The sequence below is a fragment of the Danio aesculapii genome, chromosome 22, assembly GCF_903798145.1.
Source record: "Danio aesculapii chromosome 22, fDanAes4.1, whole genome shotgun sequence".
Lineage (NCBI taxonomy): Eukaryota > Metazoa > Chordata > Actinopteri > Cypriniformes > Danionidae > Danio > Danio aesculapii.
Window position 1 is genome coordinate 19,735,138 of NC_079456.1, and position 23,271 is coordinate 19,758,408.

Here is a 23,271-nt window from a genome sequence, read left to right on the forward strand (position 1 = left end):
TGGACATCTGGGAGTTATCGGCAAACACATCGTGGAGCAAGTCAGCTGGAGCGTTAATACTCGCGAGCAAAGAGAGGGATGGCTAAATCTGTCCTCAACAGAGATCACATGGACGGTGGCCAAAACAAGCACAAAGGTTGTGGAGGGATAAATCATGCCCACGGCGGCGAATACTACAGCCCAGCCAAGCAGAACACAAGATGCAGTGTTGTGAATATAGAGAAGATTCGGCAGAGGCCCATATTTCCACAAAGCCATGGCCCTGACATGAAGAAACACACATGATGAACTCAAGAGATAGGGAAGTGTCAGTCCAATATTTAATGATTCAGTGCAGAATGAGGTTGTGGGAGGCAAGAAAGGACATTTATGGCAACGCAACATCTTAAACTATCTGAATCTGGTGCAACTGCAAACTATTGGAGCATCCGATATGGCTTACTTCTATTTTATATAGTATGTGAATAAACATATGTCAGCCGAATAGTAGGTTTGAATCCATAGTATTTGGGAAAAACAGTAGGCGAGAAGTACCCAGATGACCTGCTACTACAGGCAAGGTTCTGAAATTAGGGTTTCTACAAGTCAAATGTAAGACTATTTAAGACCCTTTAAGACCATTATGAATGAGATTTTAGACCTAAACGGGGCTAAACAGATTTTTTGTAATGGCCTAGTTAGACCAAAGGAATTGAAAAAAAAAGATTTTGTTGTTTCTTAACTACATATTTTAATGCGTCACTACAAAAAAAACTGTAATTGTATAGACTAATAATAACATGTTTATTTTTTTTTATGACAAGTTTAACGTTGTTAAAAGTATATTTGTTATGAAGAAAACTACACGAATAATTAAAAATATATATTTGGTCCGAATGAATTGAGTATAACTTCTATTCAACCTAATGCTTTTCTCTTTAAAAACCTTAAGTTTCATGCCTACTTATAAATATTATGTCCACTCACAGTTTCTTCTGTAAATAGTTTGTGTAAATGGAAGATTATGTAAAGGGAAGGGATATATTGCTGTTATTATCATGAGCAATTGTGCAGTTGTTTTCTTTTCCTGATTACGGAATTTAATTTAAAAAAAAGTTGCTGTAAAATGTGAATTTAAGGCCTAAAGTTTTGTTTTTAAATTTTAAGACTTTAAGACCCTGCAAACACCCTGGAAATGTACATCCAATGGACCCCTTAATATCTCATTAAGCAGCAGGAGAAAATGTAAAAAATGGGTATGAAGCGATGCAACTGATGCGGGTAGGTCATGTGATAAACAACGTGGATGTAGAATGTCAAAATTCCATGAATACCCATGTTCAAACTTTAACAGTTTCAAAGTACATTCAAATTCAAACATAGAACCAACACAAGTTGTATCACATTTCAGTTGCAGTACATGTGATTTCAATATTTTAGATAGATTTGGGGAGGTATAAATAGGCAGAATTTGATCACTTAGTGCTTACCGACGGGTGATTGATTGTCTTTATGAAAAAACTTAACTTCTGACAGTGCCATCTAAAACTTTGCAAACATTTGATTGCCATAAAAGCATCTGATCAACACAGTCAACCATTCACATAGTAATGATAACTGTAATTGTAATTAAATACACAGTAATAATTGCAGAAACAAAGCAGAGTTGGACAAAGCAAAACAAAAATTTAAACAAAACAAAGACAAGAATAAAAGCAAACTAAATAAAGTCAAGAACAAAATATATACAATTAAGTGAAGCAAAACAGAACAGAGATATAAAAAAGAAAGCTAAACAAAGCAGACAAAACAAAACAAAGCTAGATGACAGAAAAATAAAAAAGGCACAAAGCAAACAATAAGAAACCAATGCCAAGCAAATAAAAAAATTTTAAGCAAAACAAAAATGCTAAACAAAGATGAAAGCTAAGCAGAACCAAACAATCCTAGATGCTAAGCACAGCACAACACAAATCAAAACTAGACAAAGCAAAAAAAAAGCTAAAATTAAAACAAAGCAAAAACCAAAATGTAAGCAAAACAAAGCATGCAAAGGAAAATGTTATAATAAAATAAATTAGAAAAACATTCAAATAAATGAGCAAAACGAAGCACACATAGACAAAGCAAAGCCTTGTTGGGCATCTCTGAAGAGATGGAACCAGAGATTCGTTGCTGATTTGCACTGAGAGTTGCAGCATTTCCATCTCAGACCTTCCCATGACCCAGTTCCTCTTTACTTTCCAAGAAAGTTTCTATTGAAGGTGTTAGGCGGCGAGGTGTGGATTACAAATGGGCTTATGTGCACCTGCGGTAATGAATCAGTGGGGAAAATCGGGGATGGCGGGGAATTACTTGCGGGGCAGACTGGCCCAATAAAACCCCCCAGTGTGCCCAAAAATAGTGCGGGCACCTCTGTTTCAAGGAATTATATAGCAGATGACAGCTGACAATGTAGTGAAACCCGTCATTTTGACACACAAGACAAGTTCAGGCAGGTCTTTCAGCGCTGCCCGAGAAGACAGGTATATAGTTTTAGAAAACACAGCACCTGTTTTATAGTACCAGCCTGCAACTCCAGTTACATTTTAGTACAGCAATTAAATTGTTCTACAGCAAGTTCACTAACAGTGCATCAACACAAATGCTCAAACTTCAATTTAGCAAAGACTTATGAGAAGAAGAAAACAACATGGGTCATTCATGGATATTAAAATAAGGCGGAAGATTTTGGGTAGTAATAAACACTACATCTTCAGTAAAATTAAAAAAACAAGGAAACACAATTGATAGAACAGAATTGACAAAAATATTTTAGAAAATGACTAGAACAAGATCTTATACTAGGGCTGGGCGATAATTCGATATCGATAATTATCACGATATATAGTTTTTCGATAAAATGATATTGACAGTTCGATAATATTTACGCACTATGTGTAACTATGTGTTTTGCAGCCTGCCCTTCCGGATGCTTCATGCAGTACAAGTTTACAGCCATACAGTGTTAGTTCAGCTCAGAAGCTCGCTGTATGAATGGAGACGCTCCCCGCATGTCTCGCCGTGGTGCGCGATTTATAAAATGAAAGTCTGCATAGGCCCATACGTGCCAGTCTGTCAGACAAATTTGGTTAAACCACCGGCGGATATAATGGAGATTTGCGCATAACAATGTTTTATGCGTTCCGCAATATGCGATGTCAAGAGGGTGACTCCATACTAAGGTAAACTGCACACACTTTATGATGTAATGCATGGACGCGTCTCACAGCGCAAAGCATAACTAAACCTTTCAATGTCCATGCTTAATCAGTCATCGATTAAAGCGTTATCGACAATCAAAAGATTATCAAGTAATCATTAGCATCCCTAAATAAAATATATTAAAGGATATTTCACCCTAAATTCACCATACTCACCATTAAAACAAAAGTTCATCCAAAACTGAAAATTCTGTCACCATTAACTCACCTTTTACTTGTTCCAAACTTGTTTTATTTAATTTTTTTTTCTGATGTTGAACAATAATATCCAATAACTTGAACAGTAAATGCTGAGTTAAGATTGTTCTTTGGCCTATTATTTTATTTGTACTGTCAGACAGCTAAAACATTTCACAAAATGTGTTAAATCAGCGGCACAAAGCCATTGGCCTGCTGAAAATCTTATAAAATTGATAGATATAAATATTTTACATTAATCGTGATAATTATCGATATCGACCGATATGAAAAAAATGATCGTGATATTTTAAAGAATTATCGTGATATTATCTTATACATAAAAAAAATAAGTCTAAAGAAATAGAAGAAATCACATAATATTTTTATCACTATACACCGCTATTCAATGGTTTGAAGACAAAAAGCATGAAAAAATGCCTCTTTGATAAGCATTCATTGGTTAAGATTAATGCTCTAAATGGTTAAGATTAATACAAACTAAATTAATACTCCTTGAAGAGCAGTTAAACAGATAAAGTGAAATGAAATGAAATATAATATAATATAATATAATATTATATAATATATAAATGAAATAATACCTCAGCATAAAATTGTTTCACCAATGGCAGAGAACAGACAGGCTGGGTTTTGGATACACAGGGTTGGAAGTGAGGTTTTACCAATTGGACGGCCCTCAGGACCATTTCTCTCTCATCCTTCTTGAACACACACTGACTCAACACATCATCCACAGACAGGCCATCTTCCCCCATCTGCTGTAGACACCTGCATGGACCAGAAGAGAAATTATTTTAAAATGATAATAATACAAAAAAGGATGTCGAAATGTATATTATGACATTTTCTATGGGTTTTTTTGTAAAGTTTGCATTAATTACATTTTGTGGCTGATGTACACTATAAAAAGGCTCAATTTAACTTAAAATGATAAATTAAGATAGTTTAACTTACATTAGATTAAACCTTCTCACCAAAGGTTTCTGAAGGTTTCACAAAGTTAAATTTGAGACTTTAAGACATTTTTAAGAGCATTATGAATGAAATTTCAGACTTATACAGGGCTAAATGCTAAGGATTTTTTTGGATATCCCATTAAGTAAAGATTTTCACCTGTCCTATCAAAAACTGATTATAATTTAACAGATTTAACAATACAATACAATACAATACTAATAATTTAATAATAAAAATACAGGTCAGTATCCTCAGCAGTAAATAAATGGAGAAATTTTAAGCAAATGTTACTGTAAGGAAAGTAATTAAATGTAGTTTTTTTAATAAAAAGTTAAGTTTTATTGAGATAGATTGTAGGTGATTGTATGGGTGTTAATGGCCAGATTGGGTAGCTAAACATGAAAAGGAAAATAAAACCCGTTAAAAAAAGATTTAGGACCTAAAACACAATATTGATGACATTTTAAGGTCTAAAAATCAGCTTTTGAGATTTAAGACATTTTAAAGGTTCAAGTACACCCTGGGGTACTTTTTTGAAATCTTAATAGATTTGTGTGTGTTGAGCATCAGTTAAGACATCGTTAGCACCTGTTAGCTTTAATAGTGGGGAGAACTGGATAATTTTGAGCTTTTGTCAGATAATTTCATCTTCTGGGTTTAAAATAATTTTTGGGGTGGGATCAAAATCGGTGACGTAACACAAATCTGCAAGATGCGTTGGGTTCTCATTAACGTTTATAGCGTAGTTTACTTATCCAATGAGACGACCCTGCTTCTTAATTATTTATGAGAGCACGTGCAAGCACGAAGGCAAGGCAGACCTGTCAAGCTACAGTGAGACCCAATGACTGGGTGAGACCGCATCCATATATGGCAAGCAGTATTTAGCTGCTCATGAAGGTCGTAATGTTATGTGTTTGTTTCCATGATTCACAGGGTTTGGTGCATGCGTTTCCTGGCGATTCTGTCAGGTCTGATAGAGCAAAGCTGTTGGTTTGCAGCAAGCATTTTTGTCGAGACAGCTGTACCAGAATTGGAGAATGGCGGACTTTGTCTTTTATCAGTTGAGTTTGTTGCCATTCAGACACATCGCCTATATCTATACTGCTGTGTTCGCCATATGTTTAAAATTCTCAGAATAACCGGCAGGGTTAATGGCTGGAATAGACAGGGCAAGAGACCTGCTACACTGCTATCCACTGTGTGTGCATTCAGACCTGGGGATTAAGAATGAGAGAAGTCCTCCTCATTTATAATGTTTACATGGTTATCTTTATAAGGATGTCCAATGTTCATGGCCCTTTAAAACCTTGCGGATACCCCGTTAAATCTCAAATATGAATTAAAAAGGTTGAGATATGGTTAGCATGGTTAAGCATAATGTATTAAAGCTGTGATCACTTGCATATCATTGTTTTTTACAGTGTACTTTTAAAATATACTTCTTTTGATAGTATAAACATAAACAGAAGCTCAACACTGACTCAAATTAAATATAATTTTGCCTTCTCATAATGGGAAAACATCCCCAACCACAGCATCTGTTCTCATAGTGCTGCAGTATTTTGGAGTTTTTGGAGTAGAATATAAAATATTTGCACTGACACAGAGAACGTTCTGCTCTCTTTGGTAGTGGGTGTCAGATAGGTCGCTGCTGTACGTCCAAAAATTACAAGGCCGTGTTTATTCAGACAGAAGAAGTGTGAATAAAGTCAGAGGCCCACGCATCTGGACTGCTGGCTGTTGATGTAAAGCTGTGTTCCTGTCGTGAACAGAATACAAATTATAGAGCGCTGGAAGAGCAAATGAGAGTCTGTGCCAGGGAGATTAGTGGAGGAACAGCTGACGACAGACTAGCAAATTATTATTGAAAATACAATTAATGCAATGTTATTCAGTCATGATGCACATCAATTATTTACAAATGAATTTTTGTACACTATTTATTTGGAATATTCTCGCCATCGGTCTGATATTAGTCAAAAAAAAAGTCTCATTGGCTATAAAAAAATACAAATAAAACAAAATAAATAAATAAAAAAAATTTAAAAAAATCAAGGAAATATTTAATGGCCTTAGCAATATATTAAAGTGTGCAAAAACTACATTGCTTCACTATACTTGATTAAACAATCGTTTTGGGCCTTTGTATTTTTCTTACATGGACAAAAACAGTAATATTTCATGATATAACTTGTCTTAAAGAATTTCAATAAAACAAAAGCAGCTTGGAAAGCAGTGGTGTATCTACTCTAACAGTCGTTCAATTCGGACTGCACGATATTGATAAAAATCTGATGTTGCAATATGTTTATTTCCTGCGATAAATATTACAATATGAGATACAGTTTTATAACTTTTTTTTTGTCTCATTTCTAGTCCAAATATCTAAAAATTCTTATATCAAGTGAAAATATTGTTTTGTTTTAAACTTTTTCTTTCAAGTTTTTCTTTAAAAAGCAGTAACTTTCCTACAAACTCAACTATCTGTGAGTGGGGCAAGTAAAATAATCTTGTTTTCGCTTTGAAATGTAGATATTTGGACAAGAAACAAGACAAAAGAAATCTTGTTTTTACATAAATACCGTATAAATACAGTAATTAAATACAATTCTGTAGCTTTTGGGCATCTATAATTTAGACATTGCATATCTTGCGATGTGACTATTGCAGATGTGCACATTGTGATATCGATGCTGAAAAGATATATTGTGAAACCCTAATTTTAATATTCGAGAGGTCATTACCTAGTCTGAACAGTTGGAGGGATAGCTCACAGAAAGATGAAAATGTCAATCACAAAACTTTAATGGCTGACATAAAATGATCCATTACCACTTGGCATTGTGTAACTCTCCAGTTAAATCAGCGGTGAACCTTTTGGGTTAGTGCATTGACAGCACTCTATGGTGCTCACAGAGACCAGAGTTCGATTCCCAGCTTGAGGTCATTTGCCAATTCATCCCGTCCATTTTCTACAGTTAACTGAGGGTAACTGCTTATTCTCTACAGTTAACTTAGGAAAACCCTTCATTCTGTACAGTTAACTGAGGGAAACTCCTCATTCTCCAGAGCTAACTGAGGGAAACTCTCCCTTCTCTACAGTTAAATGAGGGAAACTCATCATTCTCTACAGTTAACCGAGGGAAATTCATCATCCTCTACAGTTAACTGAGGGAAACTCTTCATTCTGTACAGTTAACTGAGGGAAACTCTTCATTCTGTACAGTTAACTGAGGGAAACTCTTCATTCTCTTCAGTTAAATGAGGGAAACTCATCATTCTCTTCAGTTAAATGAGGGAAACTCTTCATTCTCTACAGTTAACTGAGGGAAACTCTTCATTCTCTACAGTTAACTGAGGGAAACTCTTCATTCTCTACAGTTAACTGAGGGAAACTCTTCATTCTCTACAGTTAACCGAGGGAAACTCTTCATTCTCTACAGTTAACCGAGGGAAACTCTTCATTCTCTACAGTTAACCGAGGGAAATTCGTCATCCTCTACAGTTAACTGAGGGAAACTCTTCATACTCTACAGTTAACTGAGGGAAACTCTTCATTCTGTACAGTTAACTGAGGGAAACTCTTCATTCTGTACAGTTAACTGAGGGAAACTCTTCATTCTCTACAGTTAACTGAGGGAAACTCTTCATTCTGTACAGTTAACTGAGGGAAACTCTTCATTCTGTACAGTTAACTGAGGGAAACTCTTCATTCTGTACAGTTAACTGAGGGAAACTCTTCATTCTGTACAGTTAACTGAGGGAAACTCTTCATTCTGTACAGTTAACTGAGGGAAACTCTTCATTCTCTACAGTTAACTGAGGGAAACTCTTCATTCTCTACAGTTAACTGAGGGAAACTCTTCATTCTCTACAGTTAACTGAGGGAAACTCTTCATTAAATTGAAAGTGACAACTGGCCTTTTAATATATGTTTGATGATGATGCATTGAGATCTTATTATGCAAACAATGTGACTGTACAAAAAAGCTGAACGTTATTCCCTATATTATGTATATATTATTTATTATGTTGGGGAAACTGTCATGAATGGTTTTCCTCTTGTTGTTGTTTTTTGACTCTGAAAGTTGACTTAATGTTCCACTGAAGAAAAAAAAAGTTGCTGGTATGTTGAATGGCACGATTTAATCAACAGCAAAATTCTTTTTGGGATTTGTTGATTATTTTAAAGTCTTTCCAATTATCTAAGATACAATTTAAATTAGTAAACGTGAGAAATTTATAACAGTTGTCGAACAGTAAATCCAGTGTTTTACATATTTAATGTTGGTGCATAATAGTTAAGGCCATTTATGTGTACATTTTTAGTTATAAAACTATTTGTTTAAATACATTTACTCATGAATGTCTGCAACCATATGAGGGATTTTATACTTCGTGAGTCTCCAGGGCAGACTGGGTTATTCCTAAAGCTTGTCTGAGGATGCAGAAATTCCTCAATGGTTTCCAAAGCAACAGGCTCCCTTGGGAATGGAAAACAGACGAGAAAAGATTATTCCTCAGTGCCCTCTAGTGGCCACACAGTCAGTAAATTAAGCCATTGAGGGTGGCGTGAGGCGTTGAAGAAAAAAAAAAAAATACTGTACACTTGACATCTTGTGTATGACAGAGGGAAAAAAAAAATTGCATCATCTCATGAGGGTTAAACATTGTTAAAAGTTAAACATTGAGTTAATGCAGCTCTGAGCTCTGTATAGGTGACCAGAAGCATTTTTTAAAAGGCCGTTCTCTTTAACAAATGATGCTTATAACAAGCTGTTGTCTGGGAGTCCATTAAAAAATTTAGCTTTTTATTAATTAAACAGTCAAGCAGAACTAGGTGACATTTAACATACTGTTATAATATACACTAACCGGCCACTTTATTAGGTACACCTGTCCATCTGCTTGTTAACGCAAATTTCTAATCAGCCAATCACATGGCAGCAACTCAAAGCATTTAGGCATGTATTTATGGTCAAGCCAATCTTCTGCAGGTCAAACCAAGATTCAGAATGGTGGAGGGGGGGTAAGTTGAATAAAGTGACTTTGAACGAGGCATGGTTGTTGGTGCCAGACAAGCTGGTCTGAGTATTTCAGAAACTGCTGATCTACTGGGATTTTCATGCACAACCATCTCTAGGGTTTACAGAGACTGGTCAGAAAATATCCAGTGAGCGGCAGTTCTGTGGGCACAAATGCCTTTTTAATATCAGAGGTCAGAGGAGAATGGCCAGACTGGTTTGAGCTGATAGAAAGGCAACAGTAACTCAAATAACCACTACAACTACAGTATGCAGAAGAGCAACTCTGAATGCACAACACGTCCAACCTTGAAGCGGATGGGCTACAGCAGCAGAACAGTCCCCAGATTGCAATCCAACAGAGCACCTTTTGGATGTGGTGGAATGGGAGATTCGCATCATGGATGTGCAGCCGACAAATCTGCAGCAACTGCGTGATGCTATCATGTCAATATGGACCAAAATCTGAGGAATATTTACAGTACCGTGCTGAATCTATATGCCACAAAGGATTAAGGCAGTTCCGAAGGCAAAAGGGGGTCCAACCCTTTACTGGTAAATGCGTTTGTCTCAGAAATGCTAGCTCTACCAACTAGTAAGTGCTTTTTAAACAGTTTGATTAGTTCTAGTGTTTTTAATATAGTTTTGCCATTTTCACTTTTTTTGTGTGTCTTAGTTTAAATGTTTTTATGAGTAGTACTTCACTTTCAATATGTGTTTCCAATTCATTTGTATTTCAGGTGCCTGCCAAGCAAAAATGTATATTTCTATATATTTAAATTACATATTTATTTCTGTTTAATTTCAATGAATTAATTTGATTAATAGTTCTGTTTGAGTTAACAATCACAAAGCAAGAACATTATACCGTGATGAGATAATGAACACATAAAAAAAAATCTCTTCATTTTCTACTTTTTTTTTGTTTGATTTTTGATAAAATGTTAAATCATTTGATCATTTATAGTTAGTATTTATAAACCAAATCCAAATGTAATGTGAATTCAGATTCAAATGCTTTGTACAACTGCAATGTGAACTGTTGGATTAGTATTTGTGATATGTCCAAATTTCAAGGTTGCCATCTTATCTTTCCACACCAATAGTTCTTGGCATCTCTGATATTTACAGCAGATATTGACTTCATCGACTGTCATCACAAGCAAAACGAATGTGTGAACTGTTTGTCCTAAAGATCGTGACATGAAACCAAATCACCTTTATGTGGAGAGAGGACGGCAAGTTAGGATTGCACTGAAGGATGCAACAACCGTGCCGCATGAGAGCTGAAAGACAAATTGAAAGTGTGGCAAGGAGAACAAAGAGAGACAGATGGGTAAAAAATAGGCTCCTGTGGGGTTTGTAGAAAGAGGATTTCCACTGGACGGCAGTGTGTTTGCCATCAGCTCACAGTGATCGATTGCCCAAACAGCTGCCACAAGCCCCCCTGTGCATGTCCTTTGGTTCTGCTATTAGGCAACAACAGCATATTTCCCCCAACAGTCACCATTAGCACTTATTAAATGTGGAAATAAATGCACAGAAGTTTAATGTAATCCGCTGGATGCCTTGTAATTGATACAGTAGCTATGTTTACACCCAAAGGCGCAGATAAAACTGGATTATTGCATAAAACATTTGTAAATAAAGCACTGAAAATATATCAAAAATAAAATGTTCTGCGATAGGAGAAGCCACTGTGAGTCTTTTCCTTATATTATAAATGACTTGTGTCTCAGAAGATGAAGATTAAATGCATTGAGTGCACTTCAGTGGATTTTAGAGGCATGAGATCACTCTTTGGGAGTGGATCCGCTTAAGTTCTGGAAGTTAATAATACCAAACCACTTTGATGATGGACTCTGGCTCAGTTTTTTTTAGATATACCAAAACTCCATTTTAGAGGTTGTACAATATTGTCTGTCTATTAATGCCACCCCATTGCACCCCACCTCCGACAGAAAAGCAGATTACCATTGTGGTTTATAACTTGGTAATGTGCACCAGTTAAAACTAAATCAAATTACTTTTTTTTATGAGCATTCTGGAATTTATTCTGTAAATGCCCTTCCATCATAGTTTATGCAATTTTATTTCTTATATATATGAATGTTTATCCTACTCAACTGTAAACACATATAAAGTTATAAAGTTTAAGCTTGGTGAACTCTGACATGCGAAGATCAAATCGTGACCCAGAAATGTAAAATTTGGAGCAACCACCATTATATCAGTGTTCCATCACTTTATCCCACCCCTATTCACAGCGCCGTACAACACAATTTGCTCAAACTCTAGTGAGACCACAGCTTTAATCAAACACACAAGAACTTTTCCTTGTGAGTATTTCAGTGTACAGTTAAAAACTAGCCTAAAGCACCATCTGCTGCTAAAAACCATCCTAGAGTGCACTTTACTTTTAAAAACTAAGCTTGAAAATGATTCAGAAGAGAACACCAGTGCATTATGAAAATCTCAGAACCAATGGAGAATTTCTACTAGTAATGTATGTCATCTAATGCCTCGTTCACACTAGCAGCGATCTGGATGGCGTAGGTTCACAGCATGGAGAATACAACCAGCCTCTGAGCAAGCTGAAAGAAGATTACGTGAGCTTTATTAGTGCTCCTATTGGTTGTCCCTCAAGAAAGTCTCTCTTCATTTGCATGATTCTCAACTTTGTTGCAGCGTTCGACACGTGGACCTATTCGTCAACGGTTGCTGTCACTCGCGCAGACGGATGGCAGCAGAAGTCAATCACTCTCCACTGAAATGAATGATCGTTTGTTGCATTGTTGCTGCGAGTCGCTCGTCGTGTGAATGAGGCTTAAGATCTTTTAAATATGTTTAATAGATGCACAATGCTAGCATTTCAAGTTGTTTTAAAGAAGCATTTTCTATAAAACTGAAAAGCGCAAACATTTTAAAACAGGTTTCAAAGTTCATGTTTTTGAAAAGGATAACGTTATTTTCTTTGTATAAACTTCGAATACGTATGTTTAAGAAAGCCGTGACATCATATGCATATAATGTATGCGAGCATGGGAGTACTTCTGCTTAGCGTTTCTTAAAGTAATATTGCCATCTACTGGCCTGGCATGAATAATACAGAATTGTAGTCTTTTTTTTTATAAATCCATGTGGATGGAATCCACTTCAGCATGTTGTGTGTTGTGTTAGAATGTTTTAACCTTTTTCATGTTTAGTGCATCGTGATAGTGTGAAAACGTAGACAGGTCTTTTTTCTGTTAGATAGAAAAAATAGCTATTATGTGAGACTATGAACTTTAGATTTACATGCACAAACATAAAAAATATGAATAAATAATATAATCAATTGTGCCAAATTTGCAAATTAAATAAATAGCCCTAATTAAAAGAAACAATCATTTAATTTATGTGATGTTGTAAAAAATGAGAAAAGTGAGAGAAAAAAAAAAAAAAAAAAGTCAAAACAACCGATTTTTGATCTGGCCTCATTCTGTCAAGGAGCTCTGCATATAAATGCAAGAGAGGAGGTGTTCATCTGCTAAATTCCTTTACCCAGAGACAAGCTGCACACTAAACAAATAGATGACCAGAGAGAAAATGGCGGTCCACTGAGTTAATGCTCTTTAGATGAATGACCACAATTTGAATTTCTATTTTTGGCCACGGTCAAGTCTGCCTCAGAATAATCCTATAGTGCTGTGGATAAATGGATCAGCTCATGGATGATGTATTCATAAAAAAGCATATATACAGTATGACCACCATTATGAATTTGCAAGCTTATAAAATTAATTTGGATTCTTAAATGAAATCTGAGGAAAACATTTAAACGGTAGGAGCCTTTGTTATACATGAATTATTGTAAACTGCAACACTGACATCTAGAGACACAATCTGGAAGTGTCAATCAATTTAACATGATCTCGTTTCTGAACATTTAATGCTCTAAAATAATATTTCAGTGTCAACATAAGACATTTACAAATGTAGTGAAGTCTTACCATGTCATATTTAATTCTCAAAATGAAGAATTGTAGACTAAAATATAAGTATTTTATTTGATCACAATAGCACCTGTATAAGCTTTAAAAAAAACATCTTTCAGACCAGGATTTTTCTAACCTTTGTTAATGCACCATCTGTTAGATCCATCTATATACATAGTTAGTTTGAGGGTCACTTTTTGGTCAGTTTTTACCTGTCAATGACAGCTGTTTCACAATTTTGCATGCGGCCCATGCACTCCAGAGCAGCACAATAAGACGTGATGTTTGGTTTCATACCAGCTTCTTCAATCAGAGAAAACAGGCGACGAATGTGATTTATGGAACCCTGCAAATCATTAAAAAAATCTTAAAGAACATCACTAAATAGTAATTAAAAAAAGTATCATAAAATCATTTAAACGCAAGATTAGAGGAGAAATAACAAACCAAAAATACTGCACAAAAATATGGTTATTTTTAAAATCGAAAATGTAAAAGACTAAAAAGAGAATAAACAAAAATACTACAATAATATATTATTTAAAATTTTGTGGTGGTCTGTAGGTTTAAAATACGGTTTAAAAGTTTATGGATTTTTTTTAAGGTGGACTATAGAATCCATAGTGTTTCTTTACAAAGTGACAATGCCATCTACTGGCCTGGCATGAATAATACAGCTTTTAGAATTTTCAAAAGTGGACCACATTGAAAAAATGACTTATACTTACTTAAAATAAGTTGAAATGCAATTCTTAAGTTTTTTGAAACAACTTAATAGTTTTGTGTTCAATCCACCTAAATTTGTAAAAAAGATTAAGTTAACTGAATCGATTTGTGTTGTGACAGCATGTCCTAATTGTTTAGAACCAAGCATTTATTACAGTGCTGGAAATCATCTTGAGCATGCTGTCCACTGATTGCTAAACATTTTAAGCATGCAAATGAAAAGCTATTTTATATTTAGTTCATTGTGTAAATAAAAAAGTAGACAGGTCTTTTTTCTGTTAGACAGAATAAATGGCCCTTACGGGAGACTATGAACTTTGCACAAATATACATAAATAAAAAAATTGATGAATAAATAAATAAATAATGCAAATTCTGCAGATTAATTTTACAGCCCTAATTAAAATAAATGACAATTCAATATATGTGATGATGTAAACAATGAACCAGTGAGGGGGAAAAAAAAAACATCAAAATAACCATAACATTGATCTATCCTCAATCTTTTTGAGAATTGTTTTTTATTTTTATAAATCAATTAATTCTGTAACAACAGTAATGAAATGAAAAGTGATAAAAATGTAATGTAACATTTACAAATAAAACTTCTTATATAAAAAATATATATCTAGTGGAAAATTGAGGTTTTGTTGGTTTGTTTCATGGCAGAATTAATATAGATAAAAACATATTAGATAATAACAACAACTTCATTCAATAAAAAAATGTACATTAAAAACATTAGATATGAAAATTGAGCTTAGTAAGAACTTTTAAAAATGTATTTATATTTAAGTGATTTCTATTAAAATTGTCTTTTTCTTAATAAATAGCGTTAATATAAAAAAGCTGTTATTTTGAACTCCCTTGTATCATTAAACGCACAACGTTTTTAGCATTATGAATAATCAGAAACATTTCCTGGGCATTGTATCCGCAATATTAAAATGATTTCTGACACATGACAGACTGAAGATTGGAGTAATGAAGTAGGAATGGAGTAATGCCACACTGACCACGGGAATAAATATTTGTTAAAATACCAAAAAAAATGTTTAATTGTAAAAAATATTCCACAATATCACCATTTTACAACTTTATTTTTAGATATTGTTTTTTATGTTGTGAAAAAAGTGATACGAATGTGCATACATACTTTTTTGGCCCAAATCCGCAGGACAATGTTGTAGGCGCTGATAGACAGCTGTGAGCGTTTGGAAAGCTGACGATGACAGGACAGCAGGCAATTCTGAGCTCGAGTCGCATCATCAAGAAACACACAAGCCTCTAAATAGCACCGAACCCGGAGATGTGGATCTTCATAGCGGTTTCCTTCCTTATCTACCAGTAGCTTTTCAGGAGCGGGCACACTTACATCGAGCCCTCCTTCATTAAGCAGTGCTTTTTTTGAAATGGCTGAAACCAAGCTAACTTCACCATTGTGTATTTTTTGGAGATCTGGAAACTTGGCCAGTAGTCTTTCAGAGACTCTGAAAACTTTTCCTTTATTTTGCGCAGTGTTTGCAGCAGATGATGTGGTTTTAGAGTCTTCTGCTTTAGTTTTCGTCTTACTGCTTTGGCCCATCTTGATGATCTTTTTAGAAGTTTTGGTTTTGATCCACATTTCCTGATTGAGTTTCGCCATCCAGCGACTTGCGTGAGTATTGGCAGGTGTGACACCTTCAGTTACGCTCTTTCTTTGAGCAGACGGACCGCTTTTAAGCATTTCTGCTTTTTCTCCTGGCAGGTTCTTCTGACTTTTCCCAGGTGTTGTTTTCTTTGCTCTTTGCTTCGCTTTGATGATTTGCACCTTTGAATGTTTGACGTCTACAATGGCATCAGATTGCAGCTGTTGGATTCTGGCCTCCAGAACTGTGAAAAACGAAAGAAAGAAAAACTGAAGTGCACATGAAGGCATTACATGTCTATAAAAACATACTGTAATTAAGGTTTTGCATGAAGTTCAATTTATTTTTTGCATTCTAAGAAATATTCACTATACATTGTCTAAACATACAGTCGAAGCCAGAATTATTAGTCCTCCTGAGGTATTACCCCTCCTGTTTATTTTTTCCCCAATTTCTGTTTAACGGAAAGAACATTTTCTCAACACATTTCTAAACATAATAGTTTTAATAACTCAGTAATTAAATGATGTCTGTTATCTTTGCCATGATGACAGTACATATTATTCATTCATTCATTCATTTCCTTTTTGGCTTAGTCCCTTTATTAATCAGGGGTCGCCACAACGGAATGAACGGCCAACTTGCAGTACATTTATAGGCTTGATTCATTTAATTAGGCAAGTCATTGTATAATGATGGGTTGTTCTGTAGAAATTTGAAAAAACAATTTCTTAAGGGGCTAATAATATTGACCTTAAAATGTTTCTTTTAAAACTGCTTTTATTCTAGCTGCAATAAAACAAATAAGACTTGAAAACCTGGAAAAAAAATATTAAAGAAATATTTAAAAAGCCTTGCTCTGTTAAACATAATTTAGGAAATGATTGAAAAAGAAAAAATTAATTCACAGGTGGGCGAATAATTTTGACTTTGCTTAATTTGAAGCGAAAACAATATTATTTTCCTTAGACCATTGGCAGATTACGTAGCTTGTTTTAGGGAAAAGTCACTTCAATGCAGAATAATTTAATTAAAACAATTAAATTCTTAACTAAAGTCTTATTTTTTTTCTAAATTTGATTGTGGTCTACTTAACAGGGTCTATGAGCAACTCTGGAGTAACCCATCTGGTACGTTCACGGTGTTTAGAAATATGTCCTTAAATTAATTTTAGCAGTGACTGCAACTTCCAGTCATTTTGACATTTTAGTTTTTCAGTTACGATATATTTTATTACAGCAATAAAAATGTTTAGCTTGACAATGCACAACCACACAGTAGTCTATGATATAATTACTATTATCATTATTGGCTTGACAAAACACAGAACCCTTTTGACTGTTTACTTTTATTTTCAAATCGTTATTCACACTTATACATGTGTGAAAAGTACAATCACATTCTGCTATGTAGAAGCTGTCTCAAGTTAGGACACTTATTTATTTGATTGCCTTTTGGTTTTAAGATGATCGGCCTGTGACGTTTACAATATTATAAATGAAATATAGGTCTACAGGGTGAGTGAGTGGATATACCGTGGATCAAACTCGTATGCGCTGCAGGTAAATGATCATTTTTAGAAAAATATGTAATTTAGTCTGCTATTTGCGCATGCAAAATTAAACACCAGAAATTATGCTGTAGGCCTATTTTTAACGGTTAAAGACAGTTAGCGATATTATAATGTTGTTATTGTTAACTTATGTAAGAAAAAAAAAACGAAATTATAACCTTAAAACAAAATTGATTAAAATATAATTAAATAGCTGAAATAAATAAATAACATGATGGGTGATAGTGTATTGTGTTTCATTGAAAAACACCCCACTTATGATTGCCTAATATTATTTTTTGCCTTTATAATCATACTAAAAATACTTTACTGAGTTTTTAGCCTACTGAGTTTTATCCTTCCCAAATTTTAACTGATTTTCATGGTAATATCTGATTTATTTTTACAAAAAATATGACACACCCATTTATATTATTTTTTTTGAGAAACAAAGACTCTCTATTATTCTGGCTGTGCTAATGATCTACTATATTGCTACTACAACAACAACAAAAAAACTAAAACAAAAATAAATATAATGCAGCCAACTTGAAGCAAACTCAGATGTGTGACAATTTATCACTGAAAAAAATACGAACTTGACTATTAGTAATAATCTAATCGTATCTAGATTATTACTGATAAACATATAACATACAGTACACTAAACCTGAATAAACAGCAAGCTGATGCAAAGCATAATATAGGCTAGTAAATCTCTACTAGTTAGTCTCTAAGTGACTGTTTACATCACTGCAAAATTTAAACTTCAAGACCAAATTATATATTACAACATAAGTGATTTGTTTTATTAATAACATATTTTTAAATCGAAATGCTCTGCAAAAAAATAAATAATAATAATAAATATATTTTTTTTAAATGAAGTAAATATCGGAGTTAGGAAACCCACGATTAACAGAAATATAACCATCAGGAAAAAAACCATACCATCCAACAACTGAGACTGTTCCCAGACTCTTTTCTTCCCATCATCCTTCTTAAGAATGACTGAATAGTGCCTTCGGTAAATTGTAGCCCATGTTTTGTCTAAAAAAAAGTCAGATAAAACGCATAACGATGAAAGTTAATCAACTTTAGTGTTTGTTTTGACACAGAAAAAGACATAACATTTAAAACAACAAAGATCTACAGATCTGTTATGTGTAGATTAGATGAACATCAAAGAAGGAACCAGAACATGTAAATAAAACTTATAAAACGGCTAATATGCATGTCAAAGCCTTGTTGACATTGAGACGTAAACTATTTCGGTTAGGTTAGCTTAGGTTAAACAGACAAAGTTTGAAAAACGCAACGTGTACGTAAAGTACACTCGATATAAAATAAATGACAACAAAAAAATAAGTAATAAAAATAAATATTAAGGTAAAGCGGATTTGAAATACAAGACAGATGACAGCATGATAATTAGACTGTTTTCTCATTAACGTTACCTTGTATTTGCCTCTCTTCGTTAGTCCGTATTCTAAGACACATGCGACAACAATCGGTTTTTAGAAAACTACGAAGACTCCCATCAGCTGCAAAACTGCGCGTTAATGCCGCTGAATATGCACACAATCTCAAGAGTGACATGTTGTCATGATAGTTTTGGAACACCGCGTTATCCTGTGCTGAAGGCAGCCATTTTGTTTAGACCTGACTAGTTCATAGACGATACAACAAGCTCAGACCTTCAAGAACGACGAGCACATCGAACTTTCATTTTGAGTTGGATAAACACCTGCTGGTACTGTATCTCATGTAAGTTGAAATTCAGCGACATGTAAATACATTTATTTTAATACTCATGTTTTAACGCGATGGGAAATGAAATACGTTCTCATATATTATTAAATATATTTGATAAATATTATTAAACTCTATAACTCACTTGTTAATCAGTCACTTGTTAAATAGTATTCTTCAAATTAGACCATTATATTTAGAAAACGTCTATTTAACTAACGAGTATTTCTCGATTTAACTTTGGGGAATACCATTTAGGGACATATTTTATTAAATCGTGTTCAATAAGTAAATTAGAGAGTATATTAAGATCGATTTTCGTGTGAAATGGCTGCATTATATTTAAATGCCTGTGTTTGTTAGAAACTATACAGTAGATGGCGAACTTTGCCAAGCAATATTAACCGATCACGTGTTTGCCGCGCAAACCACACAAAATAAATGTCACATTTTGTAAGGTGATGTTTAAGACGTTTTTTCTATAGACTAGTATACTTTAAAGTTGACATTTATAGCAAGTATGATGTTTCTTGTGTGGTTAATCAAAAATTGTATCTAAAAAAAGAGATTTTATTACAGTGTAGTAAATTATGTAAAATTATTAGTGCAGCAAAATTATGGTAAATTTGAGGTTACCATGGTTTAAAATAACCATGTTTTTTGTCTCAAATTGTAGTGAAAACCATAGCTAAATCATTGGTAGACTATTTTAAAAGTGAAAATGTCCTTCTAAGATGTTTATCTGGTTGTTAATGGTATTATGTATTTGTTTAAAATTAAACTTTTACATATGTGAGATTAAAATTGAAAATAGGCAACGAGTTAGCACATTACATAACATTTTGGGCTCAAATAAAAAAGTAATCCTTTCCATAATGTATGTATTCAGTAGATAACGTTATGAATTAAACCACGAGTAATAATACATTATTAACTTTAATAACTAATTTAAATTGATTAAATTATAAAAATGAACATCATTCATTCATTTTCCTTCAGCTTAGTACCTTTATTCATCAGGGGTACCACGCCATGAACTACCAAACTATCCAGCATATGTTTTACACAGTGGATGCCTCATCACTGCGAAACATCCATACAGTCTCATTCACACACACACTACGGCCATTTTAGTTTATTCAATTCAATTCACCTATATAGCGCATGTCTTTGGACTGTGGGGAAAACTGGAGCACCCGGAGAAAATCCACGCGAACACGGGGAAAACATGCAAACTTCATTCAGAAATGCCAACTGGCCTAGCCGGGACTCAAACCAGCAACCTTCACCGTGTAACCATAACTAAACTAAATGTATTCGATTATAAAAATGAACATAACTACTGACAGTAATGTTTATTTAAGTATCAACAAACATAAGATGACAGTCTTTCCAGCAAGTTGTGCAAACCTTGTAGGTGGAGATCAGACATTATCTGTCACTATACGGTTCACAGGATTACCTTTATTATGGGTCCATTTGATGTTTCAAGCTCTGGTGTGACAGTCATTATTGAGTGACTGGCTGTCAACAAATAAGAAAAGAGAGTCATCAAGAACCTGATAATACCTCCAACCAGGACAAACCTGCCATTCTTTGGTACACTGATATTCAGACTCCTTTGCGCACATTTATAAAGACATTGTTTTTGAAAATATGAGCTGCTTTCAATATGTTCTACTTGATTGACCAATGATACATATACAGAGAAAAAAAAACACTTAAGAATTTAGTCTATTTTTAGGCCTCTACACATACCAATGCATGGTGTATTTTACAACCACATTGAGGGGGTTAGCATACCATCATGCAACACTTTTAGGAAAATCTCTCCACACCTGTCGATACTAATAGAATCCAGAGTCAATATGAATAAAAGAATTTAAAATAATATCCTTAAGGCATTTGAGGGCATATTTGTTCAAGTATTCACATCTGTGAGTTGCCTATCTCTTTGATTATGACCAAACTATCAATGTCCACCAATCCTATCCACAATCTTTTTTTTTTTTTCTTTAAAAGGTAACAGTCCATGCTATCATTTTTTTAGATCTCTGTCCACTATCCTGAGAGGATGAAGGCTGTCAGGAGCTGTTGATCAGATTGTCTACTCACTTATCACTGATTTCAGTTACAATGGACAATGGTCACGAAGCCGGAAATGCAAATAGGCTTGTTGTAGATTCAAGACAGATCCTGAATTAGAAACGGATGTTTATGCAGGCGGCCGCACAGTATGGCACTCTGGTTATCTTGACCACCTGCGTCGGAGGAATCTAGCATGTAGTCTGTGTTTGACATGAGACAGTTTATTGCATAACTGACAGCATGATTCATCACAATATCATTATTACAAAATAAGCAAATAAAGTGAATGGCAAAATTAAATATGCATGACTAGTCCAACAAATATTAAATAAAAAATATGCAAAACTATCCGTTATGTATGTGCTCGTCATGGGATTCTGCAGTGCAAAGTTGTCCACAGTGTTCTCTGGTCTAACTGTAAACTGTACCCTGCTATTGATCCAAACTGCAACAAATGTAATGCTGAACCTGCAAACCTAGCTCACATGTGTTGGACCTGTCCAGCTTTGTTTTCTTTTTGGGAGTCTGTTTTTATTCATTTTCAGCAAGTACATCTATTAAAATTTATCCTCTGTTAATTGGCCTGTTTGGAGTTCTACCCCCTGACTGTAAGTACTATTTTATTTTTCTGAATTAATAGCTTTTCTGTCATTATCAGCTAGGCGGTGTATTTTACTGCAGTGAAAGTCTCCTCAACCTCTATCCCATACTCAGTGGATTAAAGACGCCTTATTTGTTGTTAAATTAGAAAAAATTAAATATAGTTTTTGAGATTCAGTAATCAGATTTTCTACCATTTGGTTGCTTTTTTTGGAGCATATTAAATCCTTGAAATTTGAACCAGTTACTGTAGAATGAATTGTTGCTCATCTTGTCACCCCCCCCCCCCCCCTCGAGCCAGTTCAATATATTTTCCCTTTTCTCGCTCTTTTAATTTTTTCATTTCTTTTTTCTTTAATTATAATTGTTTATTTTAATTAATAAACCATGCCACCAACCTCAACTTTCAGTACTGACCTGTTTAGGTTTATATGCTTAATTTGTCATATTCACATACTGTGTGTTGCACACACACACACACACACAAAACAATTTGTTAACAATTAACAGTTATCTGGTATATATAGTTGAAGTCAGAATTATTTGCCCCCCTTTTAATTTTTTTTTTTTCTTTTTTAAATATTTCCCAAAGGATGTTTAACAAAGTAAGGAAATTTTCATAGTATGTCTGATAATATTTTTTTCTTCTGGAGAAAGTCTTATTTGTTTTATCTCGGCAAGAATAAAAGCTGTTTTTTAATTTTTTAAAAACATTTTTAAGCTTTTTTTTTTGATTGTCTACAGAACAAATCATCATTATACAATACCTTGCCTAATTACCCTGACCTGCCTAAACCTAACCTGTTAACCTAATTAATCTAGTGAAGCCTTTAAATGTCACTTTAAGCTGTATCGAAGTGTCTTGAAAAAATCTAGTAAAATTTTATGTACTGTCTTCATGGCAAAGATAAAATAAATCAGTTATTAGAAATGAGTTATTAAAACTATTATGTTTAGAAATGTTGAAAAAATCTTTTCTTCGTAAAACAGAAATTGGGGAAAAAATAAACAGCGGGGCTACTAATTCATATATATATATGAATATATAAGACATACAATTATGTCCTGAAGGCAACAGAAAAAAAACTGTTAAAACAGTTTGTACTGTACAATACCAACCCAGACAATCTATCACTTTAAACTAATTAAAATGTCAAAAAATGTCACTTTTTCAAACTTTACAACATCATAGTTGGAGGAAATATCAAGGTCCCATTTTGCAAGTCAAAAGAATAAATAAATGTAAATAACCATGAATTACAAAATATGGATAACTGATCATTTATAGACATCTTTACAGTGTAATAAATAGTGAATAACTTTCCATGCTGATACCATTATCATTGGTTTAATTTCAGCTTGAATAGTTCGAAGCAAAACTGGGAGACTGAAATCACACTGGGGGGTGGAGATGGGTAATGGAGGGAGACTGGAAGAGAGTCCGTATGTTAGCAGGAGAGAGAAAACAATTAATAATGGGTGCTATTAGGGGGAGATCGTCAGCGCAAAGAAGGAGGTCAG

General features: G+C 34.1%; 1 protein-coding gene across 1 annotated transcript in view; it reads right to left on the reverse strand.

The window, feature by feature from the left end:
- polrmt (polymerase (RNA) mitochondrial (DNA directed)) overlaps positions 1 to 18,959 on the reverse strand; it is a 79,903-nt gene extending 60,944 nt beyond the window's left edge. The window contains exons 1-5 of the mRNA XM_056447698.1: positions 18,768 to 18,959; positions 18,262 to 18,360; positions 15,287 to 16,002; positions 13,617 to 13,750; positions 4,025 to 4,211 (exon numbers count right to left, since the gene is read on the reverse strand). Of these exons, the coding sequence (XP_056303673.1) occupies positions 4,025 to 4,211; positions 13,617 to 13,750; positions 15,287 to 16,002; positions 18,262 to 18,360; positions 18,768 to 18,909 (1,278 nt within the window). The 5' untranslated portion in view covers positions 18,910 to 18,959. The remainder of the gene's footprint in view (positions 1 to 4,024; positions 4,212 to 13,616; positions 13,751 to 15,286; positions 16,003 to 18,261; positions 18,361 to 18,767) is intronic.
- Positions 18,960 to 23,271: the final 4,312 nt, after the last annotated feature.